The sequence below is a fragment of the Saccopteryx bilineata genome, chromosome X (genome assembly GCF_036850765.1).
Source record: "Saccopteryx bilineata isolate mSacBil1 chromosome X, mSacBil1_pri_phased_curated, whole genome shotgun sequence".
Lineage (NCBI taxonomy): Eukaryota > Metazoa > Chordata > Mammalia > Chiroptera > Emballonuridae > Saccopteryx > Saccopteryx bilineata.
Window position 1 is genome coordinate 87,264,611 of NC_089502.1, and position 17,162 is coordinate 87,281,772.

The 17,162-nt window shown below is 41.7% G+C and overlaps 1 protein-coding gene across 7 annotated transcripts in view; it reads left to right on the forward strand.

Annotated features, from left to right (window-relative positions):
* MAMLD1 (mastermind like domain containing 1) overlaps positions 1-17,162 on the forward strand; it is a 168,090-nt gene that overhangs the window by 51,233 nt on the left and 99,695 nt on the right. For 6 of the 7 annotated variants that reach the window (XM_066249792.1, XM_066249796.1, XM_066249793.1 and 3 more), the window contains one exon: positions 15,263-15,387. The exons of the other annotated variant lie outside the window; for it this stretch is intronic. Coding sequence is in view for 4 of the 6 variants with exons in the window: in XM_066249793.1 (XP_066105890.1) it covers positions 15,310-15,387 (78 nt within the window). In the remaining 2 variants the exon portion in view is untranslated. The remainder of the gene's footprint in view (positions 1-15,262; positions 15,388-17,162) is intronic. 7 annotated transcript variants of the gene reach the window in all.

Here is a 17,162-nt window from a genome sequence, read left to right on the forward strand (position 1 = left end):
TTTCATTGTATCTTTATTATTATTTTTTACCTTTTGCTGCTTTGGGTTTATTTTGCACTTTTCCTAGGTTCTTGAGGTATAAGCTTAGATTATTCATTAACTTTAGGTACTAATTTAGTACCTTTCCTTTTTTTTGAATGTATGCATTCAGTGCTATACATTTTCTTCTCAGCACTGTTTTAGCTGTGTCCTACATGTTTTAATAAGTTGTGTTTTCATTTTCATTCAGTTAAATGCATTTTTAAAAATTTCTTTTGAAAAAAAAAAATTTCCTTTGAGACTTCCTCTTTGACCCATGAATTATTTACGTGTGTTAATTTCTAAGTGTTTGGAGATTTTTCTGATTTATTTCTGTTTTTCATTTTTAATTTGATTTCATCGTGATTAAAAAACATACTCTTTGTGTTTTCAATTCTTGTAAATTTGTTGAGGTGTGTTTTAGGGCCCAAGGTATGGTCTATCTTGGTGTATGTTCTATGGGCTTTTTTTTTGGTTAAGATTTTATTTATTGATTTTAGAGAGTGAGAACGAGGAGAGAGGAGTGGGAAGCATTGACGTGTAGTAGTTAGTTGCTTCTTGTATGTACCTTGACTCTGCAAGCCCAGGGTTTCAAACTGGTGACCTCAGCATTCCAGGTCAATGCTTTCTTTATCAACTGTGCCAACACAGATCAGGCTCTTCTATGGGCTCTTGAAACAAATGTGTAATCTGCTACTGTTTGGTGGAGAATTATCTTGATTATGTTAGATGAGGAAATATTGTTGCGATCTTCATCTTTGTTGATTCTGACTAGTGGTTGAATGTATTGCTGACAGTGGGTGTTGAAGTCTCCAACTACAATGTGCATCTGCTTATGTCTGCTTATGTCTTGTTTTAGCTCTCAGTGGTTGATTCATGTGTTTTGAGACTCTGTTGTTAGATGCATACACATTTAGGATGTTATGCCTTATTAGTAAATTTATTGTTTTATCATTATGTAATGTCCGCCTGTCTTCAATTCTTTGCTTTGCTCTGAAGTCTTTTTCTGACATTAATATAGCCACTCCTATTTTTTAAAAATTAATGCTTGCATTGTATATCTTTTTCCAACCTTTTACTTTCAACCTACATATGCTATTGTATTTGGAGTCTCTTATAGACAAAATAGTGTTGGATAATTTTTATTTATTTATTTATTTACTTACTTATTTAATATTTAGCTAGAAAGAGAGAAGCAGAAAGACAGGGAGAGACATACAGGAAGGGAGAGAGATGAGAAGCATCAACTCATAGTTGCGGCACTTCAGTTTAGTTGTTCATTGATTGCTTTCTCATATGTGCCTTGACCAGGGGGCTCCAGATGAGCCAGTGACCCCTTGCTCAAGCCAGTGACCTTAGGCTCAAGTCTATGATCCCAAGCTCAAGGCGGTGATCCTGCTCTCAAGCTGGTGAGCCCGCACTCAAACCTCATGAATCCATGTTCAAGTCAGCGACCTCGGGATTTCAAACCTGGGTCCTCAGCATCCCAGGTCAATGCTCTATCTACTATGCCACCACCTACTCAGGCTAGTTGGGGAATCTTTAAATACCTACTCTGCCTATCTTTGTCTTTTAATTGGCATGTTTATATCATATACATGTAACTGCTGATGTGCTCCAGCTTAAATGTGATATTTTATTATTTTTTTCTGTTTGATTCCTCTGGTTATTGTTCCTCTGTTTCTCTCTCTCTCTCCTTTTTTTTTTTCAATCTTGTGTGTTACTTAGACATACTTTTGGATTTTACATAGTGTTCTTGAGTATCATGCTGTATAGTTTTCTGAATGGTTACTTTAGCAACTTATTAGTGTTACTCTGATAGTATATATACACACATATATATGTAATTTATCACAGTCTATGACCTATATTTTATTGCTTTGAGTGAATTTTAGAAATATTACTTTCATTTAGATCTCTTTATCCACTTGACTTTTTAATTCTTAACCATTCTTCTATACACGTTATCAAAGATTTAAGAAACTCATAAAGAGAGATGTTTATTATACTTACCACTGTTGTTACCTAGTCTGAATTCCTTATTTTCTTTATGAATTTTTAAGGTTTTTTGTTATTTGCTTTCTGCTTAAGAGCCATTTTTAATGGTGGGTGGGGCAACAATGTCTCTTAGTTTATCTTCATCTCTGAATGTCTTGATTTCCCCTTCATACTTGAATACTTTTTTTTTGCCAGATATATAATTTTGAGTTGACAAATCTTTCTTTCAGCAGTTGAAAAATTTTATGCCACTTCTTCTGCAGGAGCAACTTTGTCGTTCCTGAAAAGAACATCATTTGAAGTGATAGTTCTCTTTAAGTAATGTGTCATTATTTTCTGATTGTTCTCAAGGTTTTTTTTTTCCTTTTAGTTTTTATAAGTTTCATTATGAAGTGTCTTGGCATGGATTTTTTCCCCCTATTTGGTATTATCTTATATTCCTGAGTCTGTAGGCTTATGATTTTGCCAAATTTTGAAATTTTTCAGTCATTATTTCTTTGATTAGTTTTTCAGTCTCACTCTCTCCCCCACTTTTGGTCCTGCACTGATACAATTGTTGGTCCTTTTGTTGCCCCACAGGTCCCTGAAGGCCTGACCCTTAGCCTCCTCCTCTTCCTCCTTCTTTTTTAGTTTATTTTCTCTCTTTTGTTCAGATTAACTGAATTCTTTTGCTATGCCCTCAAGTGCATTAATTCAATCCTCTTTCATCTCCATTTAACTAATTAACCTTTCAGTGAGTTATTTTACTTTTTTGTTGTATTTTTCAGTTCTATAATTTACAGTTGGTATTTTTCACAGCTTCTATTTCTTTGCTGAGATTTTCTATTTTGTGAACTTGTTTCAAGAATATCTGTAGTTGGTTGTTGAGCTGACATTACCCTGGTGGGGGAGTGGGAGCATGCTTGGAACTTTGACACCTCTGGGCAGAGGAATCAGAGCATGACCATTTGCTTACCTGAGGCTGGGGTTGAGAGAGGAGTGATTTGGAATATCATTTTTCTACTTTCCCTGGCTGAAACACATAATGGAATGGCTTTTTGGTTGTTAGTGTGTATAGTGGGAATTTTCAAGAAAATTTTCTTTCATTCAGTCTACCTTTCCCATAGTGCTTTGACTGGTAGAAAAAAGCTTTGATTGAAATTTTTCTTTTTAACTGTATTTGTGGCAGATCCAGGTTGGAAGCTTCTGCAGCATCCTGTCTAGAACATTAAGAAATCAACAAGGAAGCCAGGGAACTCACTGCTGCATTATTCTTCAAGTTCATAGCTTCCTAGGTTGACTATCCTTTAGATTCTTCCTATTCCTATTGGTTACATTATGCTCAGGTTTGTTTCTTCAATTTGTATTTTGAAAAGTTTCTAATTGTGGTAAAATACACATAATGTGGAATTTATCATCTTAACTGTTTGTAAGTGTTCATTCGGTATGGTTAAATAAATTCAATATTGCAGGTGTTTTTAGTTGTAAGAGGGAAGACTTGAGAGGAATAGGATTATTATCTATCTTGGTTAGAATCAGAAGTGTTTTATGTTTTCCTGGTTATTCTTGTATGCTTATATTTCCATATAAAATTTAGTATCAACTTGTCTATCAGCATTAAAAAATCTTGTTGGCATTTTTAATTAGGATTGCATTAGATATTTATAAACTGAGTTAGAAAGAATTGACATCTTTATGATGTTGTGTCATTCTATTCAAGGGCAAAGAATTTCTTTTCATTTGATCAGTTCTACTTTCACATCTTCCCAGCATGTTTTACATTTCATTCATAGAAGTTTTATACATGTTTTTTCTGTTTTTTTTCCTAAGGATATGCTTTTCTTTATAAGAGTTTTTATCTATTGAGTGTATCTTCTCCTTGGTACATAAAGGAAATCAGTGACTCAAATCTGTATCTCCAACCTGTCACCCAGGTTTGTAACAGTTGATTTTATCTGATTACCTGACTAGCCTTCTCACACCTTCAATTTAGCATATGGAAGGATTAGTTTCTCTTCTTCCCTGCTCACCCTAACCCTCACTCCAATAATAGCAGCACTCATCATAAACTCAGCAGTTGTTTCCAACTCATCCATTTACACCTACTCACCACCTACTTGGTCATTCAGTCTTTTCTAACATTTTAGAAGCTGTGATCATAAAATCTCCATGTTAGATACACTCAAAGAGGCAACTAGGCTAACCATACTTCTGGTGCCTAAATTCTCTCTCTCTCTCTCTCTCTTTTTTTTTTTTTTGTATTTTTCTGAAGCTGGAAACGGGGAGAGACAGTCAGACAGACTCCCGCATGCGCCCGACTGGGATCCACCCGGCACGCCCACCAGGGGCGACGCTCTGCCCACCAGGGGGCGATGCTCTGCCTCTCCGGGGCGTCGCTCTGCCTTGACCAGAGCCACTCTAGCGCCTGGGGCAGAGGCCAAGGAGCCATCCCCAGCGCCCGGGCCATCTTTGCTCCAATGGAGCCTCGCTGCGGGAGGGGAAGAGAGAGAGAGAGAGAGAGAGGAGAGGAAGGAGGGGGGGTGGAGAAGCAAATGGGCCCTTCTCCTATGTGCCCTGGCCGGGGATCGAACCTGGGTCCCCCGCACACCAGGCCGACGCTCTACTGCTGAGCCAACCGGCCAGGGCCTAAATTCTCTATTTAATGTCTTCCTTATGTGTTTTCCTGGCATGTGCTTGAACATATATTTCCAGGGACAGGAAAGTTAGTTCTTTATGTGGCAATCAATTTTATTTCTGTAGATAGATGGATATTTCATTCTTAGGTTTCATTTTTTTAACCCTGCCAGTAAGTCTGTTTCAGGGCTTGCAGCAGATGGCCAACTGCAAAGGAATGTCTGACATCACAAGCTGAAAAGTCCTGGCAAACTTCCATAAATGACCCTCCTTTGTCCAGCAGCCAAAGGGCTAATGCCCCATGACCCATCTCACTCCCCCTCCCAAAAACCTTTAAAAACCCAGTCCCAGGCTGTGCCTGGCCTGCGACTCTCCCTTGTGAGTCAGCCTGGCAGGGTTCATTCTTCCTTTCTATAAAGCCTGTTACTCTGGTCTTTTCAGACTCCCATGGATTCTAACATTTGGTGCCAAAGTCTGAGACAGGGTACCGGATGCCTGGATGATCCCCTTCACCAGCCAAACTTACTACCAGGGAAGCAGTGGGCAGCATCAGCTCATCCCGGGATAACTCTCTGATTCTGTTTGGCTGTGTGAATGTAGGTTGATTGGCTGATGATCTGACCCTGTCTCAAACCCCTGCTGGACCAGAAGGTAAGGAATTTCTGCTCTTTCCCAATCTCCAGTAGGCTCCTCTCCTTCCCTCACCCTCACTCTACTCTCTGAAGTTCACAGTTTGGGAGGTTTCTACTCCGAGCAGCTTGCTTCTATGGACTTCCTCGAAAGTCTAGGTGCCTAGCCAGGTTGCTTTCTACTAGTCTGGAACTAAAGTCTCTGGTGATGATCAGTTTCCTCACATCCCACCCACTTTATTCTACTCAGAATACTTGAAAGAGTCAGAGGACGCTCTTCTCCTTCTCTATTCTCCGCCCACATGGGCTCCTCCCAATCTCAGACCTCAGAGACTACTCCTTTGGGATGCCTCTTAAAAATCTCGTCTCAAAAAAAAAAAATCTTGTCAAACGCAGCCTTGCGGACGGCATGGCCTCAATATAAACACTACTTTCAATTACAATACACTAAAAAATCTAGATAATTTCTGCCACTGGACTGGGAAATCCTCAAAAATTCTTTACGTGCAGGTTTCCTTCTACCTTCGCTCCTGTCTTTAATTTCTGTGCCACCTGTTCTACACGCAGGCTGTTTTTGGCCAGAGAAACCTCACTTAAAACCTCTGCTCCTTATCTTTCCTTCTCTGTGGACTCCCAACTCTCTCCTGCTCCTGCCTGACCCCTGGGGGCGCCCCTCTCTCGGGACCCCTCTCTGGTCCCTCTGCAAATCTCTTTTGCTTAAGTCTCTTCCCTCCATAAAGTCCCCTCCCTTCACAGGATCCTCTTTCTCATTCACTTGCAAATACCAATCTCTCTCCTTGCCTGCTGGCCAGGGGACCATTCCTTCTTCACTGTGTTCTTAAACCCTTCCTCACCCCTCACAGGCCTCTGCTCTACCTGTCTCTCCTTTGTCCCCTCCCCCTTCCTTAGAAGCTGCGGCTCTGGCTGCGGTGCCTGTCTCTCTTCTTTGACCCCTCCCCACTGGCTTCAGCTGTATTTTACCCATTCCCCCTCCCCAACGGCTCCGGCAATAGTGCCTGTCTCTCCTTCACCACAGCTCCCCTCCCCACAGGCAACTATGCCTTCCTCCCCCTCGTCCTCTCCCCTCTCCTCAGAGCTCTAAATCTTTTTGACTCCTCTGACAATGTGGCAGCATGACCAGCACATTAATCTCCTCCTCCTCCTCCTGCAGATTCTGACCTTCCTTGTTTCCATCTAGCTGTTCATGCTGTCCATCCATCTGCTTTCTCTCTTCCTCCCCTCTATGTTGACAACTCCCTAGCATCTTGAAAAGCTTAAAAAGGCAGAGTTGTCTATTAAGCTGTGTGAACTGTGTCTGTTTCTAAAACCTTAAACCAATAATTACCCACCTCTTAAATCAAGGCTTACTCATCCCCACAGACTCTCCCTGAAATACCCCCCATCCTTCCTGTTCAAAAACCTTCAGGGACTTATCACCTTGTATGAGACCTACACCTAATCAATGAGGCGGTAATTCCCCTCCATCCAGTAGTCCCTAATCTCTACAAGTTACTGTCACACATTCCCTCAAACACCACTCACTTCACGGTCCTAAACCTGAAGAATGCCTTCTTTACCATTCCTCTACACTCTGACTCTTACTTTCGGTTTACCTTTACTTGGACTGTCTTACCCCAGGTGTTCAGAAACAGCCCACACCTGTTTGGGCAGGCACTAGCTCAGGATTTAGCAGCATGCAATCTCAAAACTAATACTCTCTTACAATATGTAAAAAACTTTCTCCTCTATAGCCCCTCCCTGCCTGCCTCAAGAAGACACACTGCCACCCTTCTTAACTTCCTCGCCATAAAGGATATTGTGTCTTCTCTACTAAGGCTCAATTTCATTCTTAGTTTGTAGTCTATCTGGGCATCACCTTAACCACCACCACCTGAGGTCTCACCCTAAATTGAATTCAGACCCTCTGCTATCTCCAACCACCTACCACCGTAAATCAAATCCTTTCTTTCCTCAGTCTAATAAGCTTCTTTAGACACTGGATTCCCAATTTTGCTCTCTTAGTCAAGCCCCTCAGTGAGATCTTCTGAGCATGGCTTTTAAGGTCTATAATGGCCAAGGGAGTAACAGAAAAGGCAAATAAGGCCCAAAAGAGGTCAGGAAATACCAGCTTTTGGCATACTCTCTTTTAAAGGCTCCAGTGCCCTAAAGGACTTCATAGAATTCCATCAGGGCCCTGCTTCAAGAGTGGAAAGAAAGATCATTGAACTGAAGCCTGCGAGGCCTCTCAACCCCACCAAGGGACACATTTTTGCTGTGGAAGGAGGGACATGAGAAAGTAAGCTGCCCCCTTGCTCCATGGAGGGAGGGTTCAGTCTCTTCTAGCCCTGCTCCAGCTACCTGTGACCTGACCTTGTGCAGCATGCTAGGAATTACCACTGAAGGCCCAAGGACATCATTCATGAGCCTAAGGTATTTCTTCCAAATAGCAGACAAACTAATCTCATCTCTTGTGTACACAAGGGCCATCTACTATGCCTTGCCTGAATATTTGAGTTTTATTTATACCTCAAAGATCTCTACTGTGGGTATTGATAGTCTGTTTTGTTGCTTTCTCCTTTATTCCTCTTGTCTCAATGCCCCATACATATTGTAGGTTGGGACCTGCTGCTAATTCCAGCTGGAAGAAGCAGTCACTAGGACTTAAACTCTAGCTGCAAAGTGTAGAAATGTAACTACCCTTTCCCTAAGTACTTGCAGGATTTACAGGTTACTCAGCAAACTGTTCAAAGACTATCCAAGAGGCACTTCCAGCAGTACACCACCCAAGGACTGACTTTCACAGTGACAGGTCCACACACCGTGATTCTGACAACTCCCACTGCTGCTAAAATAGAAAAACTGCATGCCTTACTCCAACCACAAACCAGAAGCTGGTTGGTCTACATATGGCAAATAATGAAGAAACTAAGAACTCTTTTAATCAGACTTTCAAAAAGGGAAACTAGGGTTAAAAGAAAGTAAACTTAATTGTCACTAAAGATTAAAGATTTTTAAATCAAGAGTTTTGACTAGAAAGGAATTGTATGGTTTTGATAATAGAAGGTATGAAGTATGGAAATACTTTTGAAAAGAAAAGGAAAAGCAAGTTGTTATGAAGGCCAGTTATTTCTGGATAAGAAAGTGCATGAAAACTGAGGGTTTATGTAAGTTGTAGAAGGTTTGTGCAGGTTGTAGGAGGTTTCTACAGAGAAAAAAGAATTTGAACAGTCAGAAAACTGGTTTTCGAAGAATGTTTAATTAGTCACCCTAGCTAACAATCCTCTACTCTCCCCACTTATTGGGGCGGCAGCACTTTCCTCCACTCTGACCATCTGGAGCTCAGATACAGAGAAACAAAACTGACACCTTGTCCATCAATTCTCTATCCAACTCTCATCCTGTATCTCTAATCAGAGGTTTTCTACGTGTGTGGGACCAACACCTATATCTGTTTTCCTACTAATTGTACAGAAACCTGTATCCTAATCTATCTCACCCCAAATATCAACCTAATCCCACCCCATGAGCCTCTTCCTGTTCCAAGTACACTACCCGTCAATCTAAGGACCAAACGAGCTATACTGGTCATTCCTCTTCTTATTGCTTTAAGAATTTCTTTCTTTCTTTCTTTCTTTCTTTCTTTCTTTCTTTCTTTCTTTCTTTCTTTTTTTTTTTGTATTTTTCTGAATCTGGAAACGGGGAGGCAGTCAGAGAGACTCCTGCATGCGCCCGACCAGGATCCACCCGGCATTCCCACCAGGGGGCGATGCTATGCCCATCTGAGGCATTGCTCTGTTGCAACCAGAGCCATTCTAGTGCCTGAGGCAGAGGCCATAGAGCCATCCTCAGCACCAGGGCCAACTTTGCTCCAATGGAGCCTTGGCTGCAGGAGGGGAAGAGAGAGACAGAGAGGAAGAAGAAGGGGAGAGGTGGAGAAGCAGATGGGCACTTCTCCTGTGTGCCCTGGCCGGGAATCAAACCCGGGACTCCTGCACACCAGGCCTATGCTATACCACTGAGCCAACCGGCCAGGGCTTGCTTTAAGAATTTCTATAAAAATAGGTCTAGGGGCAAGGGGACTGGTGACTGCCCTGTCTTTTTCCCACTCTCATTCTTCTCTGAAGCCCAGCATATTCGTAAAAAACAAACCGAGTTATGGAATCAGTAGTTTCGCAAACTGGGTGTCTTGACTATTGCCTTTCATTAGTCCACTCGCTCTCCTATTTATTTTTCTAACTTTTGGACCTTGCCTCTTATGTTTGTTCACTAGTTTCTTACAGAACCACATGCAGACCTTCGCCAATCAGAAAATTGGAAAAATCTACCTAACCCTACACACCAACCCTGAAACTTGCCCTCGTGAAACAGAAAAAAATCTGAAACCCTATAAATACACCCTTACCCAACAAGAAGCCATCACTGCATCTCTCTACCCCTCACTGAGAATAATCTTTAAAGAGGCCATAACCCCTCACCACCCCTACTCAACAGGAAGAAGTTACAGAAGATAATGACCTCCATCCCTTTTCCCTTGAGGCCTTTCTAGGAACCACTCTCTTTCTTTTTTTATATATATCAAATAGTCGGGAGTCTTAGGTTTCATTTCTTTAACCTGCCAGTAAGTCTGTTTCAGGGCTTGCAGTAGACAACCAACTGCAAAGGAATGTCTGATGTCACGAGCCGAAAAGTCCTGGCAAACTTCCATAAAGGACCCTCCTTGGTCCAGCAGCTAATGGACTAATGCCCCACGACCCGTCTCACTCCCCCTCCCAAAAACCTTTAAAAACCCGGTCCCTGGCTGTACTTGGCGTGTGACTCTCCCTTGCAAGTCAGCCTGGCAGGATTTCTTTCTTCTTTCTATAAAGCCTGTTACTCTGGTCTTTTTGGACTCCCATGGATTCCAACATCATTACCTCCTTTTTAAAATCATTACCTGTGCTTTTTAAGCATCTACCTTGAAACCTGAACTCATGACCCTTGCCTAAACTGCTTCTTTAGTTTATAGTGGTTCTTTCTCATATGTCTTTGGACTTCTACTGGGTTTCTCCTACGGCACAGTTCTGGCTATGTCTCTACCAGGTTTAAGTACACACAGACTGAAGACTAAACTTCTTTGCCTAAAATCTAGGGCATTTTTTTAACTGACCCCAGTCTTCTTCTCCCATGTCATCTCCAGCTACTCTGGGTGGGAAGGAGGGAGAGGAAAAGAAGGAGAAGGAAGAAGAGGCAGAAGGAGTAAGAATACACTAGCTTTACGAAAGCCTGTATCAACATTAATTGTGGATAGTTCTTCTTTCATGCTTTATCAGTGAAAATAAAAAGAACTGGCAGCATCAACATCTTAGTAGGAAGGCTGTCCATAACCATTACCCCAGGCCAATAAATAACATAACATCAACGAACATAAATGCAAAGCAAACTTTATGAACCCCCTCCATGAATACTGCCTCTTCTATGAACCCCCTTAAGCCATTTCTGTTTTATTGAGGTATTGGTCACTTTCAGATTTTTAGTTTATTTTTAGAAACCTAATTCCTTTAGGGCAGAGACTGTCTTTGATCTATCTCTTTATTGTACACAGTCTTCTTTCTCTATCAGAATCCCATTACTCATTAAGGTCTCACTCAGATGTCACTTCTGGAAAGATTTCTCCAGTCTCTTAAGTCAGAATTCATTCCACAAACATTTTCTGAGCACCTGCTCTGTGCCAGTTACTCTGCAGAGCACTGAGAATATAATTCTGGTGAAATGTGCTTTCTGCCTTGTAAGAGCTTGTTATCAGGTTAGACTTTGTGACCCTCAAAGCCCTTCTATATTAGTTTTTAGTGCCATCTGACATGTATCATATACGTCAACCTCTCCCACTTAGATCCAAGCCCAATGCCCAGCCCAGAGTAAACACATAGGGGGTTGGATGATTCTAAACCAAATGATATTGAAGTTCAGAGAAAAGAGAGGACTTATGGCTCAGAGGTTACTTCCAATGATAAAGAGGTCATAGAGGTCAGAAGACATCACCCAAGCAGCTCGACCTTTGCCTAGGCACAGAGGTAGTAGTGAGTTTGAGCACTGTAAGGGGTTCAGAGGGCTAAAAGCAGGACAGAGAAGGATGACAAATGCGGGAAACTCCAGAGGCCATGCTTTGGAAATTTCCATGTAAGGAGTGTGGCACCACTAATATTTTTGAACAAGGGAGATGGTAAGATAAGTGTTTTTGGAAAGATGGCTCTGACTGCAGTTTAGAGCTATCACTAAAAATTGGAAACAGAAGTGCTGGGGCAGAGTGCATTGTTTCACTGCTTTGATGATATATAATTGAGATAGAATAAACAGCACATATTTCAAGTACTAGTAAATTGGGAAGCAGAAAATAGAGACAAGGGTGGTCCCCTGGGAGGAAGCTTTGACTAAAGTCCAGGGGAAAGATGATGAGGATAAACCAGGACAGCAGAAGGACATAACCTTGATGGATGGTTGAGAGGCAGAGTCAACAGATGGCTATTACTCCAAAGATAGGCTTGACTCTTGTTTTACCCCTACAAAGATATTGGCTAGAATCTGTTATAGAAATACAACTGTGCAAGATGTTCAACTCAGGGACTTGAATGGTACTTTGAGTTGAATTGTGTCCCATCCCAAAAGATATGTTGAAGTCCTAACCCCACAACCTGTGAATGTAACCACTCTGAGATATAGGGTCTTTGCAAATGATATCAAGTTAATATAAGGTTATTAAGGTTAGCCTTAAACCAATACAGTTGGTATCCTTATAAGAATAAGGAAAGCTCACATAGAGACACACAAAGAGAAGGCCTTTGGAACACAGAGACAGAGATAGGGTGATATATCTATAAACCAAGCAATGTCAAGGATTGCTGATAGTAACAGAAGCTAGGAAACAGGCATGGAATAGAGTCTTCCTCAGATCATCTAGAAGGAATCAATCCTGCCAACACTTGAATTTCATACATGCTGCTTGCAAAACTATAAGACAATAAATTTATTTTGTTTTAAGCCAGCTAGTCTGTGACAATTTGTTTTAGCAGCCACAGAAAACTAGTGGTAGGAAAGAATAATTGAATGGGCTGTCAGGAACTATTGGGGGGTTGAGGAGGGGACATTCATGGTATCAAAATCTTGCATCACATGTATTGGTGGCTTGGGAAAAGATAATTTTGTATTTTGGACACAGCTTACCCATTTGCTTTTGAAAGGGACGTATGTTAGGAAAAAAAAATACTGGATGTTGCTCAGAAGTTGTCACATGCTATTGCCTGGCCGGTTGGCTCAGCGGTAGAGCATCGGCCTGGCGTGCAGGACACCCGGGTTCAATTCCCGGCCAGGGCACATAGGAGAAGCGCCCATTTGCTTCTCCACCACCCCTCCACCCCTCCTTCCTCTCTGTCTCTCTCTTCTCTTCCCTTCCCCTCCCGCAGCCAAGGCTCCATTGAAACAAAGATGGCCCGGGCGCTGGGATGGCTCCTTGGCCTCTGCCCCAGGCGCTAGAGTGGCTCTGGTCGCGGCAGAGCGACACTCCAGAGGGGCAGAGCATCGCCCCCTGGTGGGCGTGCCGGGTGGATCCCAGTCGGGCGCATGCGGGAGTCTGTCTGACTGTCTCTCCCCGTTTCCAGCTTCAGAAAAAAAAAAAAAAAAAAGATGGTCTCCTAAGAGATCTACAAGTTTATTATACCTTGTGGCTTAAGTGGTTATGTGCTTATCGTAGACTTGGAAGATCCCTGGTTGGAGAGGTTAGAACCAAGATCTCTCAGGGTGTGTTCTTCCTTCTCTACTTTAGCACCCCTCATCTCATCCTTTATTTGTGACAGTTACACAGATTTTAACTAGTATGTCTTCTAGTTGAAGATTTTTATATAGAAAGTAAAGAAATAGCAAAAATATTAAAAGTCGCTGCTGTTCATATGCGAGAACATTATTCAGCCATGAAAAGGAACAAAATCTTGGTACATGTTACAACATGGATGAGCTTCTAAAATATACTAAGGAAAAGAAACTAGGCACAAAAGATCATATATTGTACAATTGCATTTATGTGAACTGCCCCAAAGAGATAAATTCAGAGACAAAAGCAGATTCATGGTTACCAGGGTGTGGTATGGGGAGTGACTGCTAATGCATTCAACATTTCCTTTTGGAATGATGAAAATATTTTGGAATTAAGTAAAGCTTATGGTGTCGCAGCAATATGAATTTACTAAATGCCACTGAATTGTGCCCTTAAAATGGCTAATTTTATGTTATGAAACTTTTACCTCAATAAATAAAGTCATTAGAAGCTTCAAACAATATGTTAGTACTTGTTTTCTGAACATTTGGAGATCAGTAATTCTATCTATGGTCCTGAGGAAGGCTGGAAGTCTCAACACCTTTAGCTAAAGAGCAAACAGCACAGAAGGCCCAAGTGAGTGGACAGTCACTCCCATTTGTTCAGTGCAGTGAAAAGCAGGGTAGCCCAACCCTTCTGATAGCTGCCTTAGGCCACTCACATGGCGGTACTTTACATGCTCCCATCTGAGTTCTGGGTCGATCAACTACAAGCAATGAAAGTATTAGGAAACAAGGCCCACTGCATTTCCTCAATTGCTTGAATGGATCACTTTAAATGGTTGTGATTTTTAAAGAGCAGTTTCCTTCATAGCTTCTCTCTAGGCTGTGGCTTCCTGGAACCCCTCCAGAAAATTCCAGTGAAAATATACTGGACACTCCCATCAAGAAAGCACAAGCCTATCAGAATGTTGAGCAAAGTGCATTGATGTATCCTCTGAAATGTCTAAAATTTCCCATTTTCCCATATACTGAGGCTCAGAGAGATATCACTAAAAATTGGAAACAGAAGTGCTGGGGCAGAGTACATTGTTTCACTGCTTTGATGATGTATAATTGAGATAGAATAAACAGCACATATTTCAAGTACAGTTTGATCAGCTTTGACACGTGTACAACATCACCACAGTCAAGATAATGAATATACCTATCATCCTTACCCCTTTGTAGTCTCTCACTCTTGCTCCTCTTCACTGTCCCCAGACAACCACTGATCTGTTTTCACCCAATCCTCAGTACTTCACATTTTCTAGGGTTTTGTATAAATAGAATCATAGAATAAGAATTCTTTTTTTTTATTGTCTGGCTTCTTTCATTTGGCATAATTTACTGAGATTCAGTCATGTTATGTGTATCAATTGTTCTTTCCTTTTTATTGCTGGAAATTACTCTGTTCTATGGCTGGATTATGCCCCAGTTTATTTATCCATTCACTTATTGATTGGCATTTGGGTTGTTTCCAATTTTTGGTGAATATAAATACAGCTGTTGTTAACATAAGTAACAAGTGTTTGTGTGCACATACTCTTTATTTTTTCTTAAATAAATATCTAGAAGTAGAATATTTGGGTCATAAAGTATATGTTTAGCTTTTTAAGAAATACCTAAACTGTTTTTATCTAGGTAGGGTATACAATGTTATATTCCATGCTGGTGTGATTTTTTAAAAATCCACCGCTCTCTAGGGGCTTGGCAGAGGTTCATTGTTTTTCACACATGTTCTGCAGCAAATGAGACATTGGGCTGGATCCATAAATAACCTTTGTTTTATATTATGAAACAAGATTGGGAGGAGGGGCAAGTGATGAAGGGGAAACTGGATGTGGGGACAGAGGTTTGGAAATAAGAGAAAGTCAGCAGGGGTCAAGGTGATCCCTTGGAAAGGAAAGAGAACTGTGGATGGCTGAGGAAGGGAGGGAACAGCCAAATGTTCAGAGCCTTTCTCTTGGCTGCTTACTGGAGAAATTGAAAACTCTCTGGAGTATGAATTAGCACAATTTTCTGAGCACCCCTTTCTAGGCCCTGTAACCCATTGCAGTGGGGCAGCATGTACTTGGCCAACACCTTGGAATAAGCCAGAAAGAGAGGACAAATGTGATGTTACCTGTTTAGTGCTTGCTGTATTGTAAAGCCCTTCTTCTCTTTCCTGTTTCTCTTTTTAGAGGCTGATTGGAGAGAGGCGTGGTGGGAAGGGGGCTTGTGTGATACCATGCCTTCTCAGAGAAGTATCCTGCCAGACAGAGGCCTCTGTGCTCCTGTGGCTTTCAAGAGACTGCCATACCTGGAGGTAGGAGACTTCTGTTTTAAGGGCCAGCTCTTCCAGAATTGTCAGGCTGCTTCCCTCTGTAGGCATTAGTTTCCCTATATACCTGATGTGGATAAGACTACGTGATCCAAGGATGAGAACCTGAGCCTGGTACCAGGGCCTCATTCTAGTCCTTGAGTTGCAAAAGGGAGTTTGTTGCAGACATTTTATCAGACCTCTCTTTTCATCTCAGAAATTTATGCTAACTGCACTTAATGGAGTCTTTCCTGCCCTGGTGAAATACAGTCTTCTCAGCCCATCCTTGGATTTAAAGTGACAGAATGAGGAGGAAGAGAAAGGTCAATCCTCATAGGCAAGCATGTGTGCTGGATGCTTTTTTCCTCATGCAAAGAGCAGTGACAACAGCGTTTCCTCACCAGATGCTCTCTCTGGATCAGACATAGTCCTCAGGACTTCACACTTGGTGGCTCTTTTTAACCCTTGCAGCACCTGATGGGTAGATTTTATTTTTATTTCCTCCATTTTACAAATGAAGATGCTTAGGCATAGAAAGAATAAAGCCCTTGTTCCCTCTCACATAGCTAGGGAGTGGTAGCACTGTTAAGAAGAAAAAGAATTTGTGCAAAAGCCTCCTTTCTTAGCAAGATGTAGTCCAAGAAGGCAAGTCAGAAAGAGAAGGCACGTTGCCCTGCGACCTCCATCATTCTGCAGAGTCTGGCTAAAAATGACCAAAACAAGTGATCCCCATACTGGATTGCACCAAATCCCAAACTTCTGCTTTACTTCCCTCATAACCCTGGGATTCTCTTGAGTACCTATCAGATCCCTTGATGTTCAAGCCAAGAGACGGTGGGTCCCATATTCCCTGGTTTTAAAACCCACCTTGTTAGTAGTTTTCCATCAAGTTAATAATATACTTGTTCTGGAATTTCTCTGTGGCAAATGTTGGCTCTTTGGGGCCCTAGAAAGAGAGACACAAACAGAGGAACAGAGGCACTCAGGAGTAATTCGGGCTTAGAAGGTAGGATAGAACTTCTTTTTCATAAAGCAGGACTTACAGAATAGCCTAGAACGGGAGTCAGAGGTCTGACTCGGCCTCTCTCCTCTCCTCCTTCAGTTGCCTTCTCCACTTCATTTTCATTTTCATTTCTGAAAGCTGCTTCTCAGCCATATCCCAAAAGGGTCTGTCTCATTGTTTCAAGCTGTCTCACAGGGGGAAATGTTGGAGTGCCCAGAAATGGTTACGGACCATGGGACAGCCTGTCTAAATGGGCCCAGCCATCTCAAATAAACAAGCACACCTATGTCTGGAAACCAGAGATGGCGCTCTCAGGAGAACCTCTTTAACCAGTCATCAGAAGGCTCATTATACTCAGACATGGGTAGGGGAGGATCCTTATAGTACTTGTGATGTGTGCTTTCTGACCTCACTGGGGCCTAGCTTGTTCTCAAACTTTCTGGAGGGGAAGAGCATCAGTACTGGGTGCTTGCGAAATGACTCTCGAAGGCCAGGATTCTTTCTTATGCCCTTGGCTTTCTGGTGAAACTTAAGGACCTTTCTAAAAACAAAACAAACCTTTTAAATGTACTGAATAAAATAATTGAGATCACAAAAGATACCAGTTAGATCAAAATGGTTATCAGATTCACAAAACAAATTTGTGATGTTTATTTAAGTACTTCTTAACACATTAAATAAGATCTAGGTAGATCTCATAACTACTGCAGTTTCCAGGTAGTGATATTTAGAGATTCTGGCTATGACCATAATTTAAAATAAAAATATCTTCAATTTC